The sequence below is a fragment of the Hippopotamus amphibius genome, chromosome 13 (genome assembly GCF_030028045.1).
Source record: "Hippopotamus amphibius kiboko isolate mHipAmp2 chromosome 13, mHipAmp2.hap2, whole genome shotgun sequence".
Taxonomy (NCBI): domain Eukaryota; kingdom Metazoa; phylum Chordata; class Mammalia; order Artiodactyla; family Hippopotamidae; genus Hippopotamus; species Hippopotamus amphibius.
Genome location: NC_080198.1, coordinates 36066655 through 36090748, shown reverse-complemented (window position 1 = coordinate 36090748; position 24094 = coordinate 36066655). Strand labels below are relative to the sequence as shown.

At 53.8% G+C, this 24094-nt stretch overlaps 3 protein-coding genes across 9 annotated transcripts; 1 reads left to right on the top strand and 2 right to left on the bottom strand.

The window, feature by feature from the left end:
* Positions 1-1349: 1349 nt before the first annotated feature.
* On the bottom strand, positions 1350-7857 carry IQCF1 (IQ motif containing F1). Of its 2 annotated transcripts, XM_057704524.1 has the most exons (6): positions 7515-7857; positions 3666-3829; positions 3074-3170; positions 2771-2887; positions 2567-2629; positions 1350-1835 (listed from the first exon to the last, which is right to left on the bottom strand). In XM_057704524.1, exons 3-6 carry the CDS (start codon positions 3074-3076, stop codon positions 1389-1391), a joined length of 630 nt encoding a protein of 209 aa, XP_057560507.1. In that variant the 5' UTR covers positions 3077-3170; positions 3666-3829; positions 7515-7857; the 3' UTR covers positions 1350-1388. The 2 variants fall into 2 exon arrangements, with proteins under 2 accessions (XP_057560507.1, XP_057560506.1); XM_057704523.1 differs by having other exon boundaries at positions 3074-3829.
* RRP9 (ribosomal RNA processing 9, U3 small nucleolar RNA binding protein) lies at positions 7840-16018 on the bottom strand. Its single transcript, XM_057704508.1, has 16 exons — positions 16001-16018; positions 15134-15269; positions 14790-14872; positions 12156-12265; positions 11695-11762; positions 11570-11611; positions 11167-11293; positions 10426-10550; positions 10251-10343; positions 9748-9848; positions 9530-9664; positions 9359-9421; positions 8993-9138; positions 8834-8913; positions 8127-8200; positions 7840-8009 (listed from the first exon to the last, which is right to left on the bottom strand). The coding sequence occupies exons 2-16, from the start codon at positions 15260-15262 to the stop codon at positions 7916-7918; spliced, it is 1470 nt and encodes a 489-aa protein (XP_057560491.1). The 5' UTR covers positions 15263-15269; positions 16001-16018; the 3' UTR covers positions 7840-7915.
* Positions 15912-23465, top strand: PARP3 (poly(ADP-ribose) polymerase family member 3). Of its 6 annotated transcripts, none has more exons than XM_057704497.1 (12): positions 15932-16040; positions 16422-16520; positions 16690-16879; positions 17256-17381; positions 17621-17750; positions 17988-18116; positions 18204-18430; positions 18670-18819; positions 19028-19114; positions 19365-19542; positions 20732-20887; positions 21329-23463. In XM_057704497.1, the coding sequence occupies exons 3-12, from the start codon at positions 16697-16699 to the stop codon at positions 21496-21498; spliced, it is 1536 nt and encodes a 511-aa protein (XP_057560480.1). In that variant the 5' UTR covers positions 15932-16040; positions 16422-16520; positions 16690-16696; the 3' UTR covers positions 21499-23463. The 6 variants fall into 6 exon arrangements, with proteins under 6 accessions (XP_057560479.1, XP_057560477.1, XP_057560480.1 ...); XM_057704495.1 differs by having other exon boundaries at positions 16695-16879; positions 17621-17809; positions 17984-18116; positions 21329-23461; XM_057704493.1 differs by having other exon boundaries at positions 17621-17809; positions 17984-18116; positions 21329-23461.
* Positions 23466-24094: the final 629 nt, after the last annotated feature.

Here is a 24094-nt window from a genome sequence, read left to right as displayed (position 1 = left end):
GCTGGAATTAGGGCTTCTGAGCTTGCAGCTTTGATGGGGAATAACCCCAGACCTCAGACCTCTCTCTTTGCAGGAAACCACAGAACAGCAGTGCTCAGATGGGCAGAAGGACAGCCTAACCTTGACCTCTTAATTGGCCCTTTATCATCACTTAGGCCCCAATCTCAAACCAGGAGGCAGCCTTTCACAAGAAGGGACTATCAGAGGTCTCAGCTCTACCTGAACAAGTTCTTGCAGAGACTGGGGAGAGGGTGAGGGAGACATAGCTGATGCCTTCTCAGCTCTGGGTCTGTGATAGCTTAGGGGCTGACACTCACCAGAAGATTCAGCTAGAAGTGGAATGCCTTCTTTCCCCACCCCCACACCTGTGGAACCTCCCACACCAACCAGGTCTGGAGGAGAATAAGTCCTAGCCACCATTCGGGGTCAGAGAGTCAGGGACAGAGTTTAAGGGAGGAGTGAGGACAGGGGCTATGCCCTCTAATCATTTTCCGTTTGGGGCTCAGATTCTGACTTGGAGGTCAAGTATAAAAATACAGCAGGGAGCTGTGGGAGGAGGTCATTGAAAGGATGTGACCGCCAGCTGACCCACAAGCTAGACCCAGGCAATTGGATGCCCCTCACCCTCTCTCCTGTCCTTGGAATGTACCTTCTGCCCGCCATTCCCACAGTGGGAGGCATTTTCAAGGATGCTGCCTTGAGAGAGTAATGTGTTCATGAGAACATCTGGATGGTATGTGTGGCCTAACCCCATTAAGGCCACTATATAAACTTTCAAGATTCTGGCAAGCAAATAAATGGAGATCTACTTGTCTGTGGCTGCCCAAGACAAGTCTTGCTTGCAAGTTCCCTCGCTTACTAAACCTGCCACCTACTAATCTGGTGTAGTCTGCCTCTTTCTTCATTCTTTTCTTGCCCTCCATGAACAGGGGCCAGTTTACAAACCAACAGGAGCCAGGATCAAGAGCTTGGGGTGGGTGGGCTCCTCTCAGTGACAGGGGTGGGAAATCATGCCCAGAGCAACTAGGCACAGGTGAGTGAATTCCTGGCAAATGTGCTGCTGTGCTCAACAACCCTACCCCCTCCCCAGGCTTCCATTATACACAGCCTTGGGGAGAGGCACTATTTCCATGGACCAAACATGAGTGATGCTCCCTGAGTTGGCAATATGGCAGATCTGTACCCCCAACTTTCCTATGTCAGACGTTGCTAATTAATCACGATCTCTCCTCAGTCTGGACAAGGGCTTAGAATCCTCCTTCTGAGACAACTTCAGCACCTCAGACAACCACTGCCAGTTCCTCAGAGCTAGCATATGAGATGCTATTTGTCATTGGCCCTGACCTCCTGGAGCTTATCAAGCAGAGAGAGGCTGGGGAAAGACCACTTCACTGCTTTATTGGAAGGGGAATACACTCCGTCACAATGCAAGGCCCTGAGCCCAGCAAGATCTCAAGTTCAAGATGCAGCTGGTTGGCCGTGACTCTGTAGTGGCCCTTGATGAAACCCTGGGAAGCGCAGGAGTGGCACCTCCAGTAGGCCTGGATGATGCGGGCAGCGTTGAGCAAACGGCAGTAGCGCCGACGGATGCGCCACATGCGGACCCAAGACTGGAGCCTTACTGCCGCCCACTCTTTCCGTGTAAAGTTCTCCAGAGCGGTCCGCCGCCTGTTCTTGTGCAGCTTCACCAGCTTATGTCTCCACCAGCCCTGAATGATCCACACACTGAGTGCTGTGTGCAGCAGTTTCCTGCGTACCAGGGTGCCCCGCCACCAGGCCTGGATCTTTACTACCTCTGGATTACTGACGGGAGGCCTATTTTGGACTCTTGGGCTCTAAAAAGAATAAAAGAGGAGATATTTAGAGGATATTCCCCAGCCACTTCAGCCCCAGGGCGTGCCAGGAAGGGACCCTGATGCCCTATCCACAATCACCCCTTCTTCTGAACCTCAGGAGCACTGGGCAAGGCACTGGCTGGAACCAGAAGACCAGGTAGGTGTCCTTTCTCTGCCCCCCTCTGGTTAATGGACATGGATACACCATGTTAACCTCTGAATCTCAGAGCTCCCATCTGTAAAATGGGAGTATATCTGTCCTGGCTACCCAGTTTTACATGGGTCGAGTTGACCAGCCTAGGGCAAGAATACCATGATCAAAGGGTTATCATAGTCCACCTGAGCCTGCCCACCTGACCAGGATCGATGACCCTTCCCTTCAGACCCCACCCACATACTGGAGAAGTGGCTTCCTCTGCTAATCCTGCTCTTTCATCCTTGACTCCAGCTCCAGTCCACAACCTGCTCTCTTCCTCTGTGATATCATAGTATTAAAATAAAATTCTACCCATAAAATTCTACCTCTCTTATCTCTTCCCCATCTTCAGTTCTCTTGACTTTCAAACTTTGTTTTAATTAGCAAGCAAACATACATGCACATGCTCAAACACACACACACACACACCCCATTGATTAAGCCCAGCTTCCCACATGTTGTCCATTCCATTCCACAAACACAACTCCAAGGTTCCCACCCCCAGCCCTATGTCATCTGCATGGGGGGATCATACTGCTCTGGGTCTCTTGTTAGCATCATCCACTTCCTTTGCCGCAGCTATATTCTCTTGTTTAGCCTAAAAAAAAAAAAAAAAAAGGAAAAGAAGACAGAGAAGAATGAGTTTATTCCTGTTCTTACCTCTGGAACATACAAAAGACACTAGGCACAAGCATTAGGACACAAAGACCAGAGACATCCAAGTCAGGGCTCCTCCTACCTCTGCTTTCTCTAAGGTTGGTGGTGGTGATGGCGGTGAAGATTTCAAGGTCAGCTCCTCATTCTGCTGAGGCTCATCTTTAGTGTGTTCATTAATTGTTTCAGGCTGGTCCTTCTCCTGTAATCAGCAGTTAGGAGAAAGGCAAGAGTGAGGCTGCTCTCCCTCCCTCTTCATTAAGTAACTCACACATCCCCAGGGTACAGGGCTTCCCGGAGTATTCAGATGTCAGGGGGATTCCCTCATCCTGAGCGGTCTGTGGGGACATCCCTAAAAGCCTAGTGTGTTGGTCTCTCTCTTACTCACCATTGGTTCCACATGGATTGGGTGTAGATGGATCAGATCCCCTCAGGTCTGTGTTCCTCTCGTCATGGCGTGGAGAGAAAGAGTGGGGGAGGGAGACCTATGATGTCATAAGGGCAGTTATGACTCAAGCACCAGGATGGCTCCCAATAGTTAAGCCCCCTCCAAAGAAAAGACAAAAGTGCTGCCCATTCTTTTCTGCTGGAAATGGCCAAAGCCCTGGCTACAAAAGCAAGACACCAGAAATAGTGGCCCATTGATGATAAGGTGAATAAAGATAGTCAGTCATTGGTGATATCCCCAATTGGTAAAACTGGGCGTTGGTTTAACGGTTTATAGTCCATTCATCCTATAGAACACAACATAACTGTTTAAAAATAATGAATTTGATCTATGTGTACTGATGAGAAAGGATAGCCCAGATGTATTTGTAAATGAAGAAGCTGAACATCATTACAATCCCATTGGATAGGTTATAAAACCATCATTGGATGGGATGGTAAAAAACCATTAAGATATACAATTATACATATACGCTATAAACACAGATAAAGAGGGAGAAAGGTATATACACCAAACTGCTACCAATGATTACCTTAGGAGAGAAGAGTTGAATTTCTGACCCATTCGTACAATATCGGGGAACTCTGTGAGGCCCCCAGGACCAGCAGTCCTGCTTTCCTTCCCCTGCAGGCTCTGGGGCTGGGAGGATATTCAGACGTCCTGAAGGGGTCTACTGAGGGCCTCTGGGGTGAAACTCTGGTAGAGGTGGAGAAGAATGGTGGAGAAGAACGAGGTTGGAGAAGGAGGCTCACCCCTGTCATGCTCACCCCAGGCCCCTTGCCCATCACATCCTCAAAACCTGCACTTGGACAGTACCACCTCTCTGCTCCTCAGACCCTGGGGCAGCTCTTCCCTGCCCACTGGATTGAGTCTGAGCAGGTCATGGTGGCATGCGAAGCCCCAGCACCCTCCCTGTCCGTAGGGTTAACACATTTACCAACACCCCAGTCCCTGGCCTCTTTCCTGCTTGAGTCTCCCGCCACCCTAGGACCCAGCCCCCTCGTTTACCCAGGCTCCACATGTGGGATCTTTCCTGTGCCCTTAGAGTGCAGGGACTTTCATTTCTCCCTTCACTCCTCATGGATCCAATTATAAGGGGCATGTGTTAAGTGGCCATTCGTATATCTTCTTTTATGAAGTATTGGTTTAAGCCTTCCGTTCACTTTTATTAGGTTGTCTTTTTTAATTATTATTTATTTGTTTTTAATTCTTTTTGGCTGCATCGGGTCCTAGTTGCAGTATGCAGGCTCTTCTTTGAGGCATGTGGGATATTTCATTGCAGCACGCAGGCTTCTCTCTAGTTGTGGTGCGCAGGCTCCAGAGTACATAGGCTCTGTAGTTTGTGGCACGTAGGCTCTCTAGTTGAGGCGTACAAGCTCAGTAGTTGTGGCGCGCAGGCTTAGCTGCCCCACGGCATGTGGGGCCTGACCAGGGATCGAACCCACATCCCCTGCGTTGGAAGGCAGATTCTTTACCACTGGACCACCAGGAAAGCCCCAGTTTGTTTGTCTAAATTACAGAGTTGTAGAAGCTCTTGTGCTGTGGGTATGAGTCCTTTGTCAGATACATATATTATAAATGTTCTTTTCCCTAGCCTGTGATTTTTAAAATGCTGTCTTTTTTTTTAAGCTCTTTATTGGAATATAATTGCTCTACAGTCTTGTACCAGTTTTTGAGGTACACCAAAGTGAATCGGCTGTATTTATACATATATCCCCATATCCCCACCCTCCGTCCTGGCCCTCTAAGGCATCACCCATCATCGAATTGATCTCCCTTTGTTATACAGCAACTTCCCACTAGCTATCTATTTTACAGTTGGTAGTGTGTATATGTCTATACTACTCTCTCACTTCGTCCCAGCTTCCCCTTCGCTCCCCCACGCCCAACCCCATGTCCTCAAGTCCATTCTCTGCATCTGTAAAATGCTGTCTTTTGATGAACAGATGGTTTTAATTTGGATGAAGTCCAGTCTATCAATATTTTATACTTTAGTGCTAAATAATTCTCATGGGTTTTCTTCTAGAAGCTTTATGTAGGTTTAGCTTTGCTTTTGTTTAGGTCTGTGATCCATCTTTTTTTTTTTTTTTTTGGCTATGATGTTAGATAGGGGTCAAGATTTTTTTTCCATTGAAAAATGTATTTCCTTTCTGCATTGAATTATCTTGGTACATTAAAAAAATCAATAGACTGTGTAAATGTGAGTCTATTTCTGGCTTCTCTGTTCTGTATCATTGATCTGTTTGTCTCTTCTTACACTAGCACCACCTGTCTTGATTACTGTAACTTTATAGTTTTTCAAGACAGTGTCTTGAAATCAGATAATGTCAATCCTTCAACTTTGCACTTCTATATCAAGAATTCCCCAACTGCTCATACAGCTGATTTTTGTATATTGCCCTTGAATCTTTCAACTTCCAGGGTGCTTTTAACTTTTATTTATAAACAGCTTTGTTGGAATATAATTCACATGCCATACAATTCACCCCCTTAAAGTGCACGATTCAATGGTTTTTAGTATATTCACAGATATAGGCACACAATACCTTGGGTACCTTGGCTGGGGTACCTTGGGTACCATGGGTACCTTGCCTGCTTGCTAAATTTTCTTATTCCAAGTTTTTCGGTAGATTGGGGGTGCCTGCATGCCACCTGGGGGATCCGGAGGTGAGGCATCCTCATTGGCTTGTGGTGGGCTTCCTGATGGAGTCCTCAAAGTGGTTAGTAGGGTCTGCATCCCTTTGATATGTTTTGAACCCCACCCGCTGTTCTCTGAGCCCCTCCCCACCCCTCAGTCATGCTACTCATCTCAGTGTTTCGGAAGAAGTGAGGAATGCACACCTCAGTGACCCCGGGGCTGTGACTCTGAGGGGGCACCATGTCCTCATGATGACCAGAAGGTCTTCAGAGGACAGGAACAGGCAGAGGTGGGAAGGGCCCCACCTAGTGTCTTTTGCACGGTTCAGAGCTCCGGACAGAGCTAAGAGCTTCTACAGTGGTTGCCCCTCACCCGTCTAATTTGGCCTTGAGTCCATCAGGGGCAGAAGACAGGAGAGCACTTGAGCCCATTGGAGTGGGAGGTGGGAGGCGTAATTCTGCACCCCAGAATCATATGGCTTCATATAACACACAGCAGTGAGCTCATTGCCTGCTCAACTTCCCTACACCTACTAGACACTGCAAATTAAACTCTTAATCCTCCTCATCCTGCTTTCCCCACATGGTCTTCCTCATCTTGGTAAAGGTCACCACTGTCTACTATGTTGCCACCTTCACCTCATCCCACAATCAACCCAACAGCAGGATCTGCTGGTGTCACCTCCCAACGCATCCCAGCCGCAGCTCTGCTCCCCAGTTCTGCTGCTGGCCCTCTCCCACCACCATCACCTCTTACCTATCGCTACAGCTTCTTAAGTGGCCGCCCTTCTTCCCCCAACCCTCTACTAATTAATTCTCCACAGAACAGTAAGTTTTTTCTTTTTACTGTGAACCAGATCATCTTATGTGTCTGCTTTCAACCCTCTCGTGGCTTCCCATTGCTTGGAAGGGAGGGGGGGAGAGAGGGAGGGAGGGAGGGAGGAAGATCCCAACACTGGTAGAAGACTCAGCTGACCGAGGCTGAGAAGAGAAGCCATAGGAGGGATTATTTTCAGTTTCAATTCCAAGGGCATTTATTTTCTAACTTTCATTTCTCCCTGGGAATGTACTAATGGAAAAGGGGTTCGTGTATTAAGGGGCATTTCTGTGTTACTTGCAATGTTATTCAGGAGGTATGTGTGTGCCATCGTTGAGCTCAATTTAAGGCGGGACATAAGGAGTAAATTCTAGCAACATCCTCTGTTCCGCAAGGATTTTCAGGGGTTCAGTCTGAACCTGACCCTTCTGGCCCCAGGAGAATGAAGGTAGGAGCATGTCTGTCCAAGGGGGAAGCCTCATGAGGAGGGGAACAGGCGGGAAGCCCTGTGGCTTCCTCCCCCTGAGGGGACCACACTGCCACTTGAGAACCACAGGCTCAGCTGTTGGGCCCAAGGCATTCAAGGAAAGGTCAGAGCAGAATGCTTAACAGTCCCTGCTCATTTTCCACTAAGGAGACTTCACTGCACTGCTGCCTCTCCGGTCAGCCTCTTCACCTCCTCTTTACCTCACCCCATGGCAGGAGCTGAATGATCCAGTTGGTGAAATCAGGAGAACGAACATTCCTTTGACACATTTACCTGGCAGGGTCACTGCTGTGAGGAGTCGTGCAGCCTGGCTGTCATTTGGACCAAGGGCAGAGCTATTCCCGACTCTGACCCTTGTCCCCAAGCAGTGAGCAATGCAGGGTGCCACCTCCACCCTGACCCCCACCCCAGGGGCAGTCTGGCTCCTACAGCTTCCTGACCTGGCCTGGATGGGGCAGGTCAGCCTGACTGGTAGGTCTTGCTGTCTTCCTTTCCGTCCTCAGACCCCACAGCCAGCCCTCACACACACTGGACAGCCACAGCTTCTTAGCTGAGGGGTCAGCGGCTCCGGACACCAGCCAGCCCAGAGCACTGGGTGGGAAGCTGGCCTAGCGAAGTCGTAGAGGATACTCAGGGGCCAGGAGCCAGAAGCAGCTGAGGGCGCCATCCCCAAATTCCCTGGAAAGGAGGAAGCCCCCAGGCTTTCACTCAGCCATCCCTGCCATCCCCTAACCCTCCTCACCCGAGAAACTAGAGGAGACAAGGCCCCAGAGAGAAGGCTTTTAATACAAAGAAGGCAGGGGATGGCCTGGGAAGATCTTAAAGAAAGGGGATGAGAGTGTCAGGAGCCAGCAGCGGGGGGCCTGGGGGCCCTGCGGAGAGGGATGATGCAGACAGAGTTCCGGGCCTCTCTGATCCGCCACCACCGGCCAAGCCTGCAGGGGCGGGAGGAGCAGCTGAGGCCGGGCGCAGCCCACCCGGCGGCCACCCCCATGCCCAGCCAGCCACCTAGCCACCTGCCCCACCTTCACCGCTCGAGGGGTGCCTCATACCTGTGCTCCTGCCCTACCCCGGCCACCAGGAAGTCCCCAGTGCTGGAGAACTTGAGGCTATTGATAAAGCCCACCTGAGAAGGAGGAGGAACAAGGCAGTAAGGTGTGAGAACAGATCCCCACCACAGCCCCAGCATCACACTCAAAGGCCCAGCCTGGGTTAAATCCCTGCTCTGCCTCCTGCCACCTGGGCCAGCCCTCTACCCCTCAGGGCCTCAGCCTCCACATCTGTGAGATGGGGCAAGTAGAGTACAGGCCTTGCAGAGAGTTTGTGGGGATTAAGGAGACAGTGTAGGCCAACTATGGCCTGGCTCCTGGCTGTGGAGACTCCACGACCACCACCACGGACCCAACCCTGAACTGTCGCTAGAAGTCACTGACAGATCCTGCCATGCTGCCCTAGGTTGCCCCAAGTCCACACTCCTTAGCTTGGCATTCGGTCTGGCACCAGTCATGCAGAACCCATCACAGGGCCAGGCCCTCCATGCCTTTGCCCACACTTCCAGTACCTAGGACAGGGAGGGGAGTGGAGGTGGGGAAGGGAGGGGAAGAAGGGAGGGTTCCTGCAGGCCCTGTGTTAGAAGCGGGGACTAGAAAGACAAGTCATAGCTGGCCCTGCTCTGAGGAACCACCCTTCTGGCAGGAAAAGACGGTAAGGAGCCTTGGGAGTGTGGAAAAGACAGGCTGGGCATTCAAGCCCCACTCACCAGGGGGATGTCGCAGAGAAGGTCAAGCTGCCGGAAGCCCTCCGCACATTGCCAGAGCCGCACAAAGTGGCTGTGGGAACCTAGGGGATGGGGAGACAGTGAGCTCCCCTCACCAGCCCACCCTGTGACCCCTTCCTCTCTGCCACACAGGGCTCCCACCTGTGGCTATGAGGTCTGTGTTGAGCAGGGCTGCCACCGACGACACCCAGAAGGGCTGCTCCAAGCCTGGCTCCCCCTGCAGCCCGTGGGCCTCACGCTGCAGGGCAAGTGGCCGCTTCTTGGACAGGCCCCACAAGGCCACAGAACTGTGGACAGGGAGCAGGGTCAGTGAGGGGGCTGGGGCAGGGCAGAGGCCACATGGCAAGAAGGGACCAAGTGCACACCACCCACGGGAAGCAGACAAGGTCACCTGCACCCTCTGCCTCAATGTCTTCATCTATGGAAAGGGGTTACTACAGCCCCTACGCAGGAAGGTTCTACGTGGCAAGTCCAGGGGCAGTGGCAGTGGTGGCAGGCAGCTCTTACCCATCATCTGCGCCTGACACCATGTGCTCCTCATTGATGAGCTGGATGCTGTCGATGGAGCCCCTGGGGAAAGGAACTGTGAGAGGCATGGCCCAACCTCACCCCCAGCCCACGCAGGACCCCCCCCCCCCCCCCGCCCTGCCCCATGCCTGGCACAGCAGGCCGCCTTACTGGTGGCCGTAGAAGACAAGCTGGGACTCCTCGGGGATCTTCCACACACGCACGGTCCCATCCCGGCCCCCAGCGGTCACACAGCACTCCCTGCTCAGAGCATCCAGTGCCGCCACGGCGTCCTGGTGCCCGAAGCTGGAGCAGAGGACAGAGGAAGGACGGGGTCACCGTGAAGCTGCACGTGCATATCCACGTTCCCTTGCCCCAAGCATACTCACAGCGTCTCCACGTAGGAGTTCTCTGCCACATTCCACACCTTCACAGAGCGGTCGTGGGACGTGCTGTAGAGCTGGTGGGTGCCTCTGCGGAACGCCAGCCCCTAAGGGTGCATGGAAAGAGGACAAAAGGGGATCTGGACTACAGCAGGCGAGAAGGAGGTCAGACCTAGGGAGGACGTCCTGAAAAGCAAGTCACGTGGCACAGGGACCCAGCCCCCCTCGAGAGCACTCTATGGGGCTCTACGTGGAGCCAGGGGCACACTCGCCTGCCCTCAAACAAGTACAGGCTTCTCAGAGGCCTCTCTCTCCCTAGGCAAGCTCAACTCGGTCTCCCCCAGTTCTTCCCTATTGCTTCACCCTGTTTCTCTCCTGTACACCAAAGTGCAGGTTCCCTGAGGATGGGGACCCTCTGCCTCATTCACGCCATCCCCCAGAGCCCAGCACCAAGCCTGGCCCACTGGGGTGCTCGAGAAACAGCCACTAAAGGAGGCCCAGCTCCTCACCGACACAGCGTCCCGGTGTCCCGTGAAGGTATACAGGCGTTGGCAGCTCTGGGCCTCCCAAATGAAAATGAGCTTGCTGCGGTCGCCCGAGGCCTGTGGGGACAAGGACAATGGCCACGGGCACCCACTGTGTGCCCACACCCCTCACCCACCCCCAGGGCCAACCCTGCCTTACCAGGTACTTGCCGTCAGAGGAGATGGCCATGCAGAGGATATGGCTGCTGTGGCCGGAGGGCTGCCCCTCGGCACCCTTCTTGGCTCGTGGGATTACATGAAGCTTCCGTCCACTTTCCATGCTCCCTGACACAAAGAGGGACATGGGGTGGGACTGTCTGGCAACCCCCCTCAAGGGCAGCATGGGACCATGGAAAAAGTCCTGGCGTCAGGTCAGAAGATCTGGCTCAGCCACTGTGAGCCCCTGGACAAGTCACCTCAGTATCCTCATCTGTTAAGTGGTGACAACAGCCCCAAAGGGCAGCCATGAAGCCCGGAAGAGAAGGGACAGGAGAGTGCTTGGGACTGATGGTACGCGCTCTTCTTGTTACTACTGTGGGTGGATGAGGCCAGCCCTTAGCGGTCAAAGGCCAGGCACCCAGGAGGACCAGGAACTCAATCCCAGGACTGTGCAGAGACTCACGTGTCCTGTAGTCCAACTGCCCACCTGCAGCATCAATCCCCATTAAATCATCATCCTGCCTCCACCCCATCATTTCCAATGACAGTGACAGGGAGCTCACAAGCCCCACTCCTGGGCAGAAGCTTCCACTGTCACCCAGAAAACACCTCTTAGGGAGCAAACCTGCCCCTAGAAGCTTCCCCCATCAGGCCTCAGTTTTCCCTGATTACTCCCTCCTCTCCAGACCAGCCCTCCCAGATGATCCCTTGGGGCTACACCCCCACCCAGGCACTCACTCACACTTAATAATGGTGCAGTCTTTGGCGGCAGAAAAGATAGCCAGGTCGTCGGGGGTGATAACCAAACACGTGATGGACAGCTGGTGGCCCCGTAAGATTCGAATGTCAGCAGGGTCTGGGGCCTGGATCTAGGCAGACAGGGGCTGGGTCACTGCGACTGGGGGCAGGAAGGCCCCCCTCCACACACGCACACACACACACATGCCATCCTTTCCCACCACACTGCCCAGAAGGAAAACTGGACCCAGGGCTGCAAACACCAGACCATTACCAGACCCTGTCTGCCCAAGAGCCCACTATGTTCCAGAGCAAAGACCCCACAGCCCGAGTCCCCAGTTGAGCCATCTGCCCACCAACCCAGGTGATTCCCTCCAATCTGACACCAAAGTGCCCTGCCTGCTCACCTCCTTTGCCACCGACTTCTGCAGCCTGCCCCTCTGCTCGAGCTGCATGGAGAGGAGAGGGGTGAGATCCCAGGAGCAGGACCAGCCCCATCCCTTCCCTCCCACCACCCTCCCTCCACACTCACCACGTCCTCCTTCAGCCTCCCCGCCACCTGGTCCTCCTCAAATTCGCGGGCCTCAGCCTTCTCCTCCTCTGTGTAGGACAAACCAAGCCAAGTAAACCCAGGCCAAGACCCCACATTTCCCTTCCCATCCCCAACCACCACTTCAGTCCTGGGCCCTGAACACTTGGACTGTGTCCCATGGAAGTTCAGGCCACCTCAGGCAAAGGGGAGGGAGGGCTGGATGGCCTCCTCCTGCCCACCCCCTGCCTTTACTTACAGATCAGTCTAAAACCCCCTAAAGGCCTGGCCCTCCCCAGGAGATCCGTTAGAGATCCTGGCCACCCTCCCACAGGGCAGTCAGCACCTGCAGCCCCGGCAGCCCACCAGCTACTTGCATTAGTCCACCCACCAGGTGGCTGGGGCCACAGCAGGCAGACTCAGGCACAGGCCCAAGCCCTCACCTGCCCAGCCCACAGGCTCACCTTGCTGCCTGAGTTGGTCAAGGTAGAGCTTGGCCAAGCGCAGCTTCTTCTCCTGTGCGGTCTCCTCCAGCTCCTCCTCCTCTTCCTCCTCAGTCCTCCTGGGAGCTAGGCTGTGAGCAGGAGTGGGGCTGGGTTTGAGAGGGCTCAGCCTGCTCCTCTGGCCACTAGGACTGTGCCCCTCACTGCTTCCCCTGCCACTTGACTGCCCCCATCCCTGCCAGCCCTCATGGCCAATGACCTCACACACAGGAAACTGAAAGGTGTGACTTACCAAACTGAAAGGGCCCACCCAGGGCCCAACATAAGGGTGAAAACAGACCCCAAACCCAAAGAGATCAGTGTGAAATCTCTCAACTCTGGAGGCAAAGAGAAGGTTCTACAGGTTTCCAAGAAAAATCAAATCGTACACAAAGGGTCAGGAATCAAAATGACTCCAAACGTCTCAACAGCAACACTGAGAGCAGGAAACAAAGGAGCCGCACGCACAAAATTCGGAATAAAATGCTAACCCCTGGAATGGTGTGCCAGTTAACCAGCAATGCTGAATGAAGATATTGTCAGATGTACAAGGTGCCACAGAATTGGTCCTTTCTCCTTTTAAGGATGATGTGTTTACCGAACAAGAGAGTGAGCTAAGAATGGGGAAGGCACGGGAGACAGGAAAAGCAGAAAAGGTAGATCTCAGAATAACAACCACCCCCAGACACGGGGGAGCAGCCAGCCCAGATTCAATGCAAGGAACCAAGAGGCAGACGTGTTGGGACTATCAACCCCCATCCGCACTGCCATGGCACCATCTTCTACTCTGAGGATGGGGTTCCAGGTGAAGCTTAACTGGGCCTGGCTTGACCTTGTGCTAGTGAAGTCCTTGCCTTCCTTTCCACACCCCTCACTCAAGATGAGCCTACTTTGACTTGCTCCTGGAAGCTGGAGGTAGGTCACGGGAACTCAGAAGCAGAAAGCCCAGGGCAGCCCGTTCCCTCTGATCACGTACCTGCAGATATCTAGTCCCTATCAGGTACCCCAACTGTTTCCCAGACTCATCCATGACCTTGCCCACAACTGCTCCAGAAGGGACCTTGGAAACTCTCAAGGAAGCCAAGGCCTGACCATGCTCCTGAGACCAGTCAGTACCCAGGGCCCAGCAAGTCATCAGCCAACAGGGCTGGTGCTGCCCTTCCTTCATACAACCAAGGTCTTAACTTCTACTCAGTTTACCCAAAGGAATCAATCTTTGTTTAGGGTTCACACACAGGAAACAGAACTCTAAAGAAAATCAAGGGACGTATACACCATTATAATTCCACTCATATAACATTCTGGAAAAGGCAAAATTCTAGGGATAGCAGTTGTGGGGGAGGGGGGTACTGACTACAGAGGAGCCAGTGGCTATTTTGGTGGGAGGTAAAACCCTTCTATACCTTTACAGTGGTGGTAGTTACACGACTATGCGTCTGTCATGACTCACAGAACAGTACACTAAGAAAGGTGAATATTACTGTATGTAAATTATACCTAAATCAGAAAAGGAAAAAAAAAAAAAAAGAAGAAGAAGAAAAAGGAAGGAAGGAAACCAAAGAAGCGATTAACTCAAGTCAGGAATGGCAGTTGGGGCTCCTAAGTTTCTACAAATGATCTAGTTCTGGTGGGTGCACAGAGGTTCATCATTTCATCATTACTCTCTATGGTAAATTACATTTCATTAATTCTTCTATAGCTAATACATTTCAGAACACATTTTAAAAATATTTAAAAGTGCTTAGCACAGGGCCTGGCACACACTCACCCACAGTAACCTTAAGATCACCAAAAGTATACAACAAGTCCTCCTGTGAGCAGGTTAAGGCCAACATGTACTCAGTTTTTACAGGCAGAATTTCTAAAGCCGACTCTTAAGGAAGGCACCAGGATTCCCTGGTATGATACTTTACATGCCACAGGGTCAGGCCTGACACCTTGCTAGCCCGTTTTGAACTCTGCAACATGCTCCATCCCCATCACCTGCAGAATGAAGGAGGTAAGCAAAGCCCTCCACAGTCCGGATGCACCCACAGCCTACCCTCCCATCCTCTCCATCTCCCATCTAGCCGACTTAACCCCCAGGCTTCTCTCTGATCCTTGAATGCCTTCCCTTCCTCTCCATGAGGGACCCCTCCTCACCTCTCCAGGCCCTATTTAAACTCCCCTTCTCTGTTCCAACAACACACAGCTCTAAGACACACATCCCATCACAACACATTCTGTCTTCACCTGCCTGCTCATCTCTGTTCTCTCAATAGTGAAACTAGTGCCTGGCACTCTCAGTAACTGTGAAACTGTGGGAGAACAGAATGAAGAACTAGCAAGCATTTCTTGCATCCCTCTCCCTTTGCCTGGAGTTCAGCTCCCTGTTCTAAGCCAGGAAGGTCTCACTGGTCTCCCATTGGGACTGGGGGTCCTCCCCACACGGAGACCCTTCAGGAAAGGAAATGACTGTTCTCAGGGTCAGAAAGTGGAAGAAAGAATCAGGATTTGAGAATCAAGGGCCAGAGTCCTGGGTTCTAGGCCCAGCTCTAGCCACCCCCCTCACTGAGTACTCCTTCCATACATCATAGGCCCCAGTGTTCCTTTCTACTAGGTGGGAAAAAAGCTCACCTCTCACTCTCCGAGTCACTGGAGATCTCCTCATTCATCTTGCCGCCACCCTTGGACTTGCCCTTGTCCCCAGAAGGGTCGCCCTAGGAATTATACAATACTTTTTTTGGTCAGGGGTCCGGACCAAGGGCCCCTTAGGGTCCCTCGAGAGCCACTGGGAAAGGCGGTGGTCCCCGGCTCAAGTGAAAGCCTTTTCAGTATTTGTTGCGCGTAGAAAGGAACGAAGCTGACTCCAGCTGGGGTCCCGGGGGCGAGGGGACCGGTGCCGGGGCCCACAGATGGGGATGATGGTGGTCTCAGTAGCGTTGTGGGATGGACCCCGCCCGCCAAAGCGCCATGCTCACCTTTCGCCGCCGCTTGCCGGCCCCCGCACCAGCGCCGGCCCCCGAAGCTGGCTTTCCCCTCTTTCGAGCCGCCCCTGTCGCCGACATGCTGCCCACCGTGTGTGTTGCAGCGGCCCCTGGAGAACTCATGCGGCGGCTAAACCCGGGCGGTCCCACAAGACACCAAGCTCGGATAGGCTCCCACCGCCCGGTGGGCCCCGCCTCCCACAGCTCCATTGGGTCCTTGGATAGGTCCTGTCACGCCCCCAAACGTCCATAGGATAAATGCCTGTGACCACGCCTCCTAGAGCTCCTATAGGCTGCCGCGCCAGGCTCCGGGAGGAAGCAAGCCTCTCCCTGGCGCTTCCGGCCCACGGCTGTGGCGCGTGCTCCTGCAGCTGACTAAAGTCTGAAGAGAGGTCGGAGCTGGACGCCTTCTCTGCGTTTACGCTCATTGGACGCTCGGGGGCGCCAGAGATGCGGGATTCCTTTTCCTGGAACGTGACTCCTCCCCGTCAGGGGCGGGGGCCAGGGTGAAAGAGTCTGACTCTAAATAACTGGTGGAGAGGGATCCAGGCAGCCCCCGGGAGAGGCAGGCAATGCCCTCACCTGGGGCCAAGGTCACTGGACAACCAGTGGACACGTATTGCATGCCTCAGGCCAGATGAGCAGCGCTAAGGGCGCGTCAGTCCCCTGGGCCTTGGCTGTGTCCGGATCAAGTGTCCACCCATCCATGGGACAGACTGCCTGCCCGCCTCTTCCTGCCCAGCCTCTGACTCACCAGACTGGTGGCCAAATAGCTGGAATCCTACCCACACCCACTTCTTTCCTGCTCCCCTAAGGCTTACAGAAGGTTGTTAGAACTAGGACTGCCTGGGAGGTACTGACCTGGTGGCCACGACCTCTCCCAGGTCCCAGCTTCTCTTAGGTGAGTGCCCTATGGCCCTGCCCACAGCCCTCCACAGGGCAGGGCAGGGCAGGGCAGGGCAGGGCGGGTGTGATTGGCCCTTGTTCTCTGGCAGTTCAGTGCCACTGGTCTGGGACCCGGGCTGGCACCCCAGAACTCTTGAGCCTGATGGGAAGGGTTTCTGCGCTATTGGGTCCCAAGCTCTGGAGGGACAGATCTGGCCTTAGGAGTGCTGCCCCGGGGAGACACTGCCCACTCTCCACCATAGCTAGGGTGACTCAGCCCAGCAACCATGCCAAGGCCAAGTTAGCAGAGAGGGAGTAGGAACAGAGAGTGCTCTGTGGGGAGGAGCCCAGAAGTGGGAGGGGGGAGATTCTCCTTTCACTTTCCCTTCAACCTCAGAACACAAAAGAGAGCTATAGAGGGTGGAGAGCCCTTCTTCCTTGACGAGACTGGGCACACTGGACAGGGGCCTAGCCTGGCCCCAGTGATTAGAGAAAGGTGTGTATCTGGGGTGCAGAGAGCTGGTTTTGATCAGAGACTGGGAGTGGGGAAATGGAGGGAGAGGGAGGTCACCAAAGGGCAAACTCAGGGTGGGGCAAGTTGGTGCTGTGCCAACCAGGTGGGGTGCAAAGGCCATGGATGCCTGAGGGCCCCCTCTGTGCCCCAGAACAGCCATGGCTCCAAAGCGCAAGCCCCAGGTGCAGCTTGAGGGTCCTGAGAAGAAGAAGGGGCGGCAGGGGGCAGAAGAGGAGGACAGTTTCCATTCCACTGCTGAGGCCCTCAGGGCCGCACCCACAGAGAAGCATATAGCCCGAGTGGACCCCCTGTACCCCCTCAGCTGCAACCCTGGGACCCAGGTAAGCTGTAGTCCCCAGCCACTCTCGGCACCCGCTCCTTCCTAGGTACAAATACACTCAGAACTGCTTCCCTCCCGCTTGGCTCTGGCCAAGTAGCTCAAGGCTCCCAAGTGAACAGAGTTCTCCCAAGACCCCAGAGGTCAGGCAGGGCTATATCCCATCAGATCCAGGCACATCATGTCTGCTCCTCAGACCCCAGGACAGGCCCCTGAGCATCTCAGTCTTCCCCCTACCCCACTTAAGGCAGAGTTCCCAGACAGGGCCTCCTCTGATGCCCCAGTGCAGTCTGATTCCTGTCAGCATGCAGCCAGGTACCCCATCCCACCCAGGGGTGGCCTGAGCCAACCTCCCCTCCCCGTGCCCCCTCTGGCCACAGGTGCATGAAGACTATGACTGTACCCTGAACCAGACCAACATTGGGAGCAACAACAACAAGTTCTACATCATCCAGCTGCTGGAAGAAGGTGACTGCTTCATCTGCTGGAACCGCTGGGGACGCGTGGTGAGTGCTACGCACCCACCCTGTGCCCGCCTCCTCCCCACCTCTCCCTGTGCAGTGCATGGCCCCTGCTTCCCAGGGTCCTCACAGCTTACTCAGGCCAAAAGGCCACAGATGCTGACGGTGCCCTGCCCCACCTCTGACGTCCAGGGGTGCTTGGCACAGGGCCTGCACAACAGAGACCAGCAAACGTTTATGGCGCGCACTGTGGTAGGCACACCCCTGAAAGCTCTTGCTTGCAGGGAGAGGTGGGCCAGTCAAAGCTCAGCCGCTTCGTGTCACTGGAGGATGCAAAGAAGGACTTTGAGAAGAAATTTCGGGACAAGACCAAGAACAGCTGGGCAGAGCGGGACCACTTTGTGGCCCACCCCGGCAAGTATACACTTATCGAAGTACAGAGAGAGGACGAGGCCAAGGAAGCCGTGGTGAAGGTGAAGTGGCCAGGGAGGGAGAGTGGGCATGGGCCGAGGGAAGGGACTGCCACTACCCATTGTGTGCACCCTCAGGCACAGGCCTCCCTCTCTGGCCTCAGTCTGGCCAGGCCCTGTTCCAGGTGCAGGTGTCCTGCCCAGGTGCTCCTGCCCATGTGTGCCCTCTACCCCTAGGTAGATGGAGGCCCAGTGAGGACCGTGGTTCAGCAGGTGCAGCCCTGCTCCCTGGATGCAGCCACACAGCAGCTCATCACCAACATCTTCAGCAAGGACATGTTCAAGAATGCCATGGCCCTCATGAACCTGGGTGAGGGGTTAGGAGCTGGGCAAGGTAGCAGGGGCCTGGGGGTGGCAAGGTTGTGGGGCTGATGCCCCACTCTCCGCATGCCCCAAGATGTGAAGAAGATGCCACTGGGGAAGTTGAGCAAGCAGCAGATTGCCCGGGGTTTCGAGGCCTTGGAGGCAGTGGAGGAGGCTCTGAAAGCTCCTGCAGATGGTGGCCTCAGCCTGGAGGAGCTGTCCTCCCACTTCTACACCGTCATTCCCCACAACTTTGGCCGCAGCCGGCCCCCGCCCATCAACTCCCCCGAGCTTCTGCAGGCCAAGAAGGACATGCTGCTGGTGAGGGTTGGCAGGTCACAGGCAGTGGGGTTACCAAACAGACAGACAGGGCAAGGGAGATGGGGGACAGATAGATGGACTGTGATGGGCAGGCTGAAGGATAAGGGAGGGGAAGGTCAGATAGTTAGATGTGGGCGGTGGGCTGAATAAGATGGGGTGGACATGGTCCTAGTCATGGGGGAGGTAGGGGAGTCCCGGGGACAAGGGGACAGACAAGCTGCCAGTGCCCATCACCTTAGGTGCTGGCGGACATCGAGCTGGCCCAGACCCTGCAGGCAGCCCCCGAGGAGATGAAGAAAGTGGAGGAGGTGCCACACCCACTGGACCGAGATTACCAGCTCCTCAAGTGCCAACTCCAGCTGCTGGACCCAGAGGCACCTGAGTACAAGGTGGGCTGGGCCCCACAGAGGAGCCGAGTTAGGACTGGAGCACTGTCCCTCTGCCTGTCTGCCCTCCAGGTGCCCAGAGGAGTCCCTTGCCCCGGGCCTTCTCTTGCTGTGTCTCCAGGGCCTGAGGAGAGCCCTGGGACTGGGGAGATGAGTGGAGGGTCATCCATACATCTTTGCTCTTGGCATCCAGCTTCTGCTCTCCCTGCAGGTGATACATTCCTACTTGCAACAGACTGGCAGGAACTACAGATGCCCTGCTCTTCAACATATTTGGAAAGTGAATCGAGAAGGGGAGGTGAGGGAGCATCCCCTCTCCCCCATCACTACCTTCTTCATTACATAGTTGACCTCAGCTTATCTACCCCTTAGCAAGTTGGCTGAACAACTCTGACCAGTTTCCAGCAGGCCTAGGTCTTGTGCATGTGTGCATGAGTGTGTGAGTGGTCATGGGCCCCTTGGCCTTGGTCATGCCCTCTGATGGCAGACAGAAACACCAGAGCTTGGATGACATGACTGTCCCAGTTCCCACTTCCTCCCCAACCCAGGGAGATCGGTTCCAGGCCCACGCCAAGCTGGGTAATCGGAAGCTACTGTGGCATGGCACCAATGTGGCTGTGGTGGCCGCCATCCTCACCAGTGGGCTCCGCATCATGCCACATTCTGGTGGCCGAGTTGGCAAGGGCATCTACTTCGCCTCAGAAAACAGCAAGTCAGCTGGCTACGGTGAGGTGTCCCTCGGGGCCAAGCCCTGAGCGGGTATGGGGACACTAAGGAGCATGGGACCCAGTGCTTGTCCAACTTTCAGTGAATCCAGGAGAGGATCTCCTGGATGGTTACTGACTAGAGACCTCAGTGGGGCATCCTGGGGATTGGGGGACTCAGAGGAGGCAGCCAGTGGTCAGCGACAGCTTCCTGGAGAAGGCAGTGCAGATAGGATGATGTGCCAGCCTGACCTGGGAGGGGGTGAAAGAGGAGCCCTCGAGGTCAAGCAGCCAAGGGGTGGCACGAAGCCTGGGACACTGCGGCATGTCAGCACCTCCGAGCACGACCTGATAACAAAACTTAGGGCAAATGCCTGGTGTGGGTGGAGGGCCTGGGGGCCCAGGAGGATCAAGGGAGCCTCATTCAGAGAGCAATGGGGAGTACAGTTGAATGTAGCTGCAGCTGTGGGGAGGGTGGCAAAGGCCAGAGGCTGCAGGGAGGCTGTGTTCCCATCCAGGCCAAATATGGGCGCCCAGCCCAAGGCAGTGGAGGTTGGGGAGGAGAGAATCCATGAGAGGATATGTGGGAGGTGGGATGGGCAGCATTGTGAGAAAGGGTTGAGGGTGTTTCTAATGACCCCCAAGTTTCTGTCCAGAGGTGTCCTCACTGAGGTAACCCCCCCACTGGCTCCTCAGCCCAGGTTGACCCCATTATTGGAGACCACTACCTGCCCCCGCTCAAGAGAGCAAGGTCGGAGGAGTCATCCAAGAGCAGATGGAGCTGAAGGTTGCTCAAGACCAAGGAGGGCAGCGGAGCCTAAGAAGGAGCAGAGGGTGGCCTTAGGAGAGCATTGTGAGGGGGTCCCAGGGTACAGGGTGAAGGAGGCCAGTGGCAAAATCAGCAGAGCAGGCCAGAAAAGCCCCCGCCCCAGATATGGTCACTGGAAAGCCATTACTGACCTTGGTGAGGGTGGCAGAGGCCGGGCCTCAGGGAGCTGAGGGGTGGAGCAAAGAGGGGGGAGGGAGTACGGCCAGGACAGGGGGCCTGGAGAAACAGGTGGAGGAAGGATGGAAGAAGGATGGGCACTCTTCTGGGCCAGGACAGCAAAGCCAGAGTAGATCACAGTGCAGCAGAGAGGGGTCCAAGGAGTCAGGCAGAGGGCTGGTCTGCCTACCCTGAGCCTTACCCTGAGCCTCCCTGTGTCCCCCAGTTACTGGAATGTCCTGTGGGCCCTATGACATTGGCTACATGTTCCTGGGTGAGGTGGCATTGGGCAGAGAGTACCACATCACCGTTGATGAGCCCAGCTTGAAACAACCACCAACTGGCTTCGACAGTGTCATTGCCCGCGGTCACACAGAGCCTGGTGAGTCCCACGATGCTGGACAGGCCTAAGGATAGAGGTGAGGCTGAGATGGAGCAGGACGCTTTCAGGGAGGAGGTAAGCAGGGAAGGGGCTGTGAAGAAGAACAAAAAGAAGCTGGCTTCCTCACTGCAGTCATTCATTTTGTCATTCAATAAACATTCACTGATTCAACAAATCATTCCTGGGCATCCAGGAGGGCTTCAAAGAAGAGGTGTCGTTGACTGAGCATTGAAAGATGAGCAGGCATTTCCCAGGCAGAGAAATGGGAGAGGGCATTCCAGGCAGAAGGCCCAGACTATGCATCGGTTTGGAGGTTGGCAAGGTGGGGGATAAGTGGGCACTCCCTGTGGCAGAAGTGGAGAGCGTAGCGGGTAGGACTTGCTGGTAAAGCCAAGGACCAGTGACCCTTCGGTCACCAGTGGCCCTTGCTGTGCCCTGCAGATCCAGCCCATAACACCGAGCTGGAGCTGGATGGCCAGCGTGTGGTGGTGCCCCAGGGCCGGCCCATGCCCTGCCCAGAGTTCAGCAGCTCCAGCTTCTTCCAGAGCGAGTATCTCATCTACCAGGAGAGCCAGTGCCGCCTACGCTACCTGCTGGAGGTTCGCCTCTGAGCTGTCCGCCTGCTCTGCCCCCGCCATCCACCGCCAGGAGCTAGACCGCCATCCTCAATCTTCCTCCCTCCCTGGTGCCCCGATATCACCCCTCCTCACTCTCAGATCCCCCTCCCTCTAATCCTTGTTGGTCCTGGCATGGCTGTGGCCTCAGTCTCGCCTCTTAAGGTGATGGGCGTAATGGACTGGCATTATTACTGGGACACGGACACAACACCCTACTTAAGGCTGTGTCGTTAGAGGGCACAGGCTGAGAGTGAGTAGGCCCCACGTCTAGCTGGGCTGCCCACCCTGGCCCAGACTGTCCATCCGAGAGAGGCGTGAGCACCGAGGTGGGCGGAACTTCAGGCCTGCACCGGCAAGTGCATTAAACACTGTATTGGCTCACCTCCTGGCCTCTGCTTGTCTGTGCCACAGCTGCACCAGGCCTGGGCCTTCTTGTTCTCCACGGTGGCCCTCCACACCATACAGCAGCTCCAGCTCCACGCCAGGGAGCGACCACTCACACGCCTGGACGTGGGTCACACACACCCTCTCAGTCACCCTGGTCAGTCTGTGTTGGTCACGGCAACAACTGGCCTCCTCTGATCATTGAGCCTCCAAAGGGACCCTCCTCCTCAACTCAGAACTGTCATGTGGGGACGCACCTGGTGATTCTGTCCTTCAGCCCAGACATGGCCAGGCGAATCAAGCGCTCCTCATGTCTTGGCATCAAACACACATGTGTGTCTGCCCTCTGAGTATTATAAGTGAGTTGAGGATATCTGTGAGGGGTACAGCCCTGATGAACGAAAGGGATGCTAGTTATCACCCCAGGTTACCCTGTCCACAAATGAGAGACAGGAGCAGGCCCAGTGCAGTGTTACACACTGCGTTTAATTGTCATGTCTCTCTGGTCTCCTTTCATCTGAAACCATGCTTCAGCCTGTTGTTTTTTCCTTTATAACTTTGACACTCTCGACATTCCTGAAGAGTACAGGCCAGTTGTTTTATGGACTATCTCTCAGTTCAGATTTGTCTGATGTTTTGCAGTGACTAGATTCAGACACTGCAATCTGGGCAGGAACTTTACGTGAATGCTGTGTCCTCAGTGCACTAGGTCAGGAGGGACATGTCCCATTCTTGGTGATGTAACTTTGGTTGCTCAAGGTCGTGTCCACCGGGTTTCTCCACTGGGAAGTTAATGTTTCCCCCATTTGTTATTAATCAGTAATCTATGGGGAAATATTTTGAGGTATAAATGTCCCATACCTCATCAACTTTCATCTACCAGCTTTAACATCCAATGATGATTTTTACCTGAAATTGATGACTTGAATCAACTTTTGCTAAGATAGTTGCAAATGATAGTTATCTAATTCCATCATTTCTTCTATATTTATTACTCATAGTCCCCTTTCTTTATTATCAGTATGGATTTGTGGGTTCCTATTTTATGCAGTGGGTTATAATCCATTACTGTTATTATTTCGATCCTCAGATTGTCTCAGCTTTGGCCAGCAGAAGGTCCTTCAAGCTGATGCCTGTGTCTACATCATTTTATGAGTACTTCCTTATGTTCTGGTATCACACAATGTTCCAGGCTCATCTTGCACAAACCTAGAATCAGCCATTTCTCCAAGGAGCCCTGGTTCCCTAGAGCAGGGAATGGTATTTAGAACCCAAGATCTGGGCAGTAGGTATGCTCTTTGGTACTGGGTGTCATTGCTTTTAAGTCTCAGTAGCAAAGAGGACTAGGAAATATGTATATGTAAATAAATACATCTATCTGTGTCTGCTTCTCCAATTCCAATCCAACACCACAGGGTCCTTCCATTCTTCCTCAAATCCATAACTATACTCCCTTCACCAACAGTCAGAACCTTGGTTCTCATCAATATCAATATATTTACTTATTTGCTCAGTCTCACACAGAAAGCAGTTTCAGAATTGCTACACCCATACTATTGTGAAAAACAAACTTTCTAAGTAGAGCCCAAGATTTACGGAATCTTATTCAAGATTATCTTTTTGTCTTTAGACTGTGGATCAATGGTCAAAGAAACAATTTGAACACAGGTTCAAATGTTACTTGGATTAATTATTTCCCTTCAGTGTAGTTGTTATTCATTTGAAACGCAGGTAGGTTCATTTGTTTCTATTTATAGTCACTTCTAGGGGGTTTTCTCATCTTTGTCGATTTATTTTTTTCAACACATAGAACATTAATATGGTTCCCAAAAGTCCAATCTATCCAAATCTATGCTTAGAAGAGTGTCCTCCTAGCCCTCTCACTCCATGCCCACCCACCTGCTGTAGTTTCTGGTTTATCCTTCCTGGATTTCTTTTTGAAAACAAAAACAGATAAACCACAAAGTATTTTTGTTTTAGTTTTTTGGCTGTAATATGCGCAAGGCATGAGGGAGCTTCCCCAGCCAGGGACTGAACCTGCATCCCCTGCAGGGGAAGCACAGAGTCGTAACCACTGGACAGCAAGGGAAGTCCCAAAGTGTTTTAACTGCTAATTTAGTTGAATGATTTTGGAGGGAGAGTGCACTCTCCAACCCACCATAGTCCCCCTCCCTCTCTACTGCCTTCCCCAGTCCTCTGTTCTCAT

Excerpts from the sequence above, each read along its gene's own strand:
- IQCF1 (XM_057704523.1), bottom strand. Across the intron at positions 2,630-2,770 it reads CAACCTTAGAGAAAGCAGAG|GCTAAACAAGAGAATATAGC; the intron begins GTAGGAGGAGCC and ends TTTTTTTTTTAG. Across the intron at positions 1,836-2,566 it reads CTAACAAGAGACCCAGAGCA|AGCCCAAGAGTCCAAAATAG; the intron begins GTATGATCCCCC and ends TATTCTTTTTAG.
- RRP9 (XM_057704508.1), bottom strand. The coding sequence starts at position 15,262 with ATGAGTTCTCCAGGGGCCGCTGCAACACACACGGTGGGCAGCATGTCG. Across the intron at positions 14,873-15,133 it reads CCGGCAAGCGGCGGCGAAAG|GGCGACCCTTCTGGGGACAA; the intron begins GTGAGCATGGCG and ends TATAATTCCTAG. Across the intron at positions 12,266-14,789 it reads AGTGACTCGGAGAGTGAGAG|CCTAGCTCCCAGGAGGACTG; the intron begins GTGAGCTTTTTT and ends TCCTGCTCACAG.
- PARP3 (XM_057704496.1), top strand. The coding sequence starts at position 16,697 with ATGGCTCCAAAGCGCAAGCCCCAGGTGCAGCTTGAGGGTCCTGAGAAG. Across the intron at positions 17,382-17,620 it reads GGAACCGCTGGGGACGCGTG|GGAGAGGTGGGCCAGTCAAA; the intron begins GTGAGTGCTACG and ends TCTTGCTTGCAG. Across the intron at positions 20,888-21,328 it reads CCGCGGTCACACAGAGCCTG|ATCCAGCCCATAACACCGAG; the intron begins GTGAGTCCCACG and ends TGTGCCCTGCAG.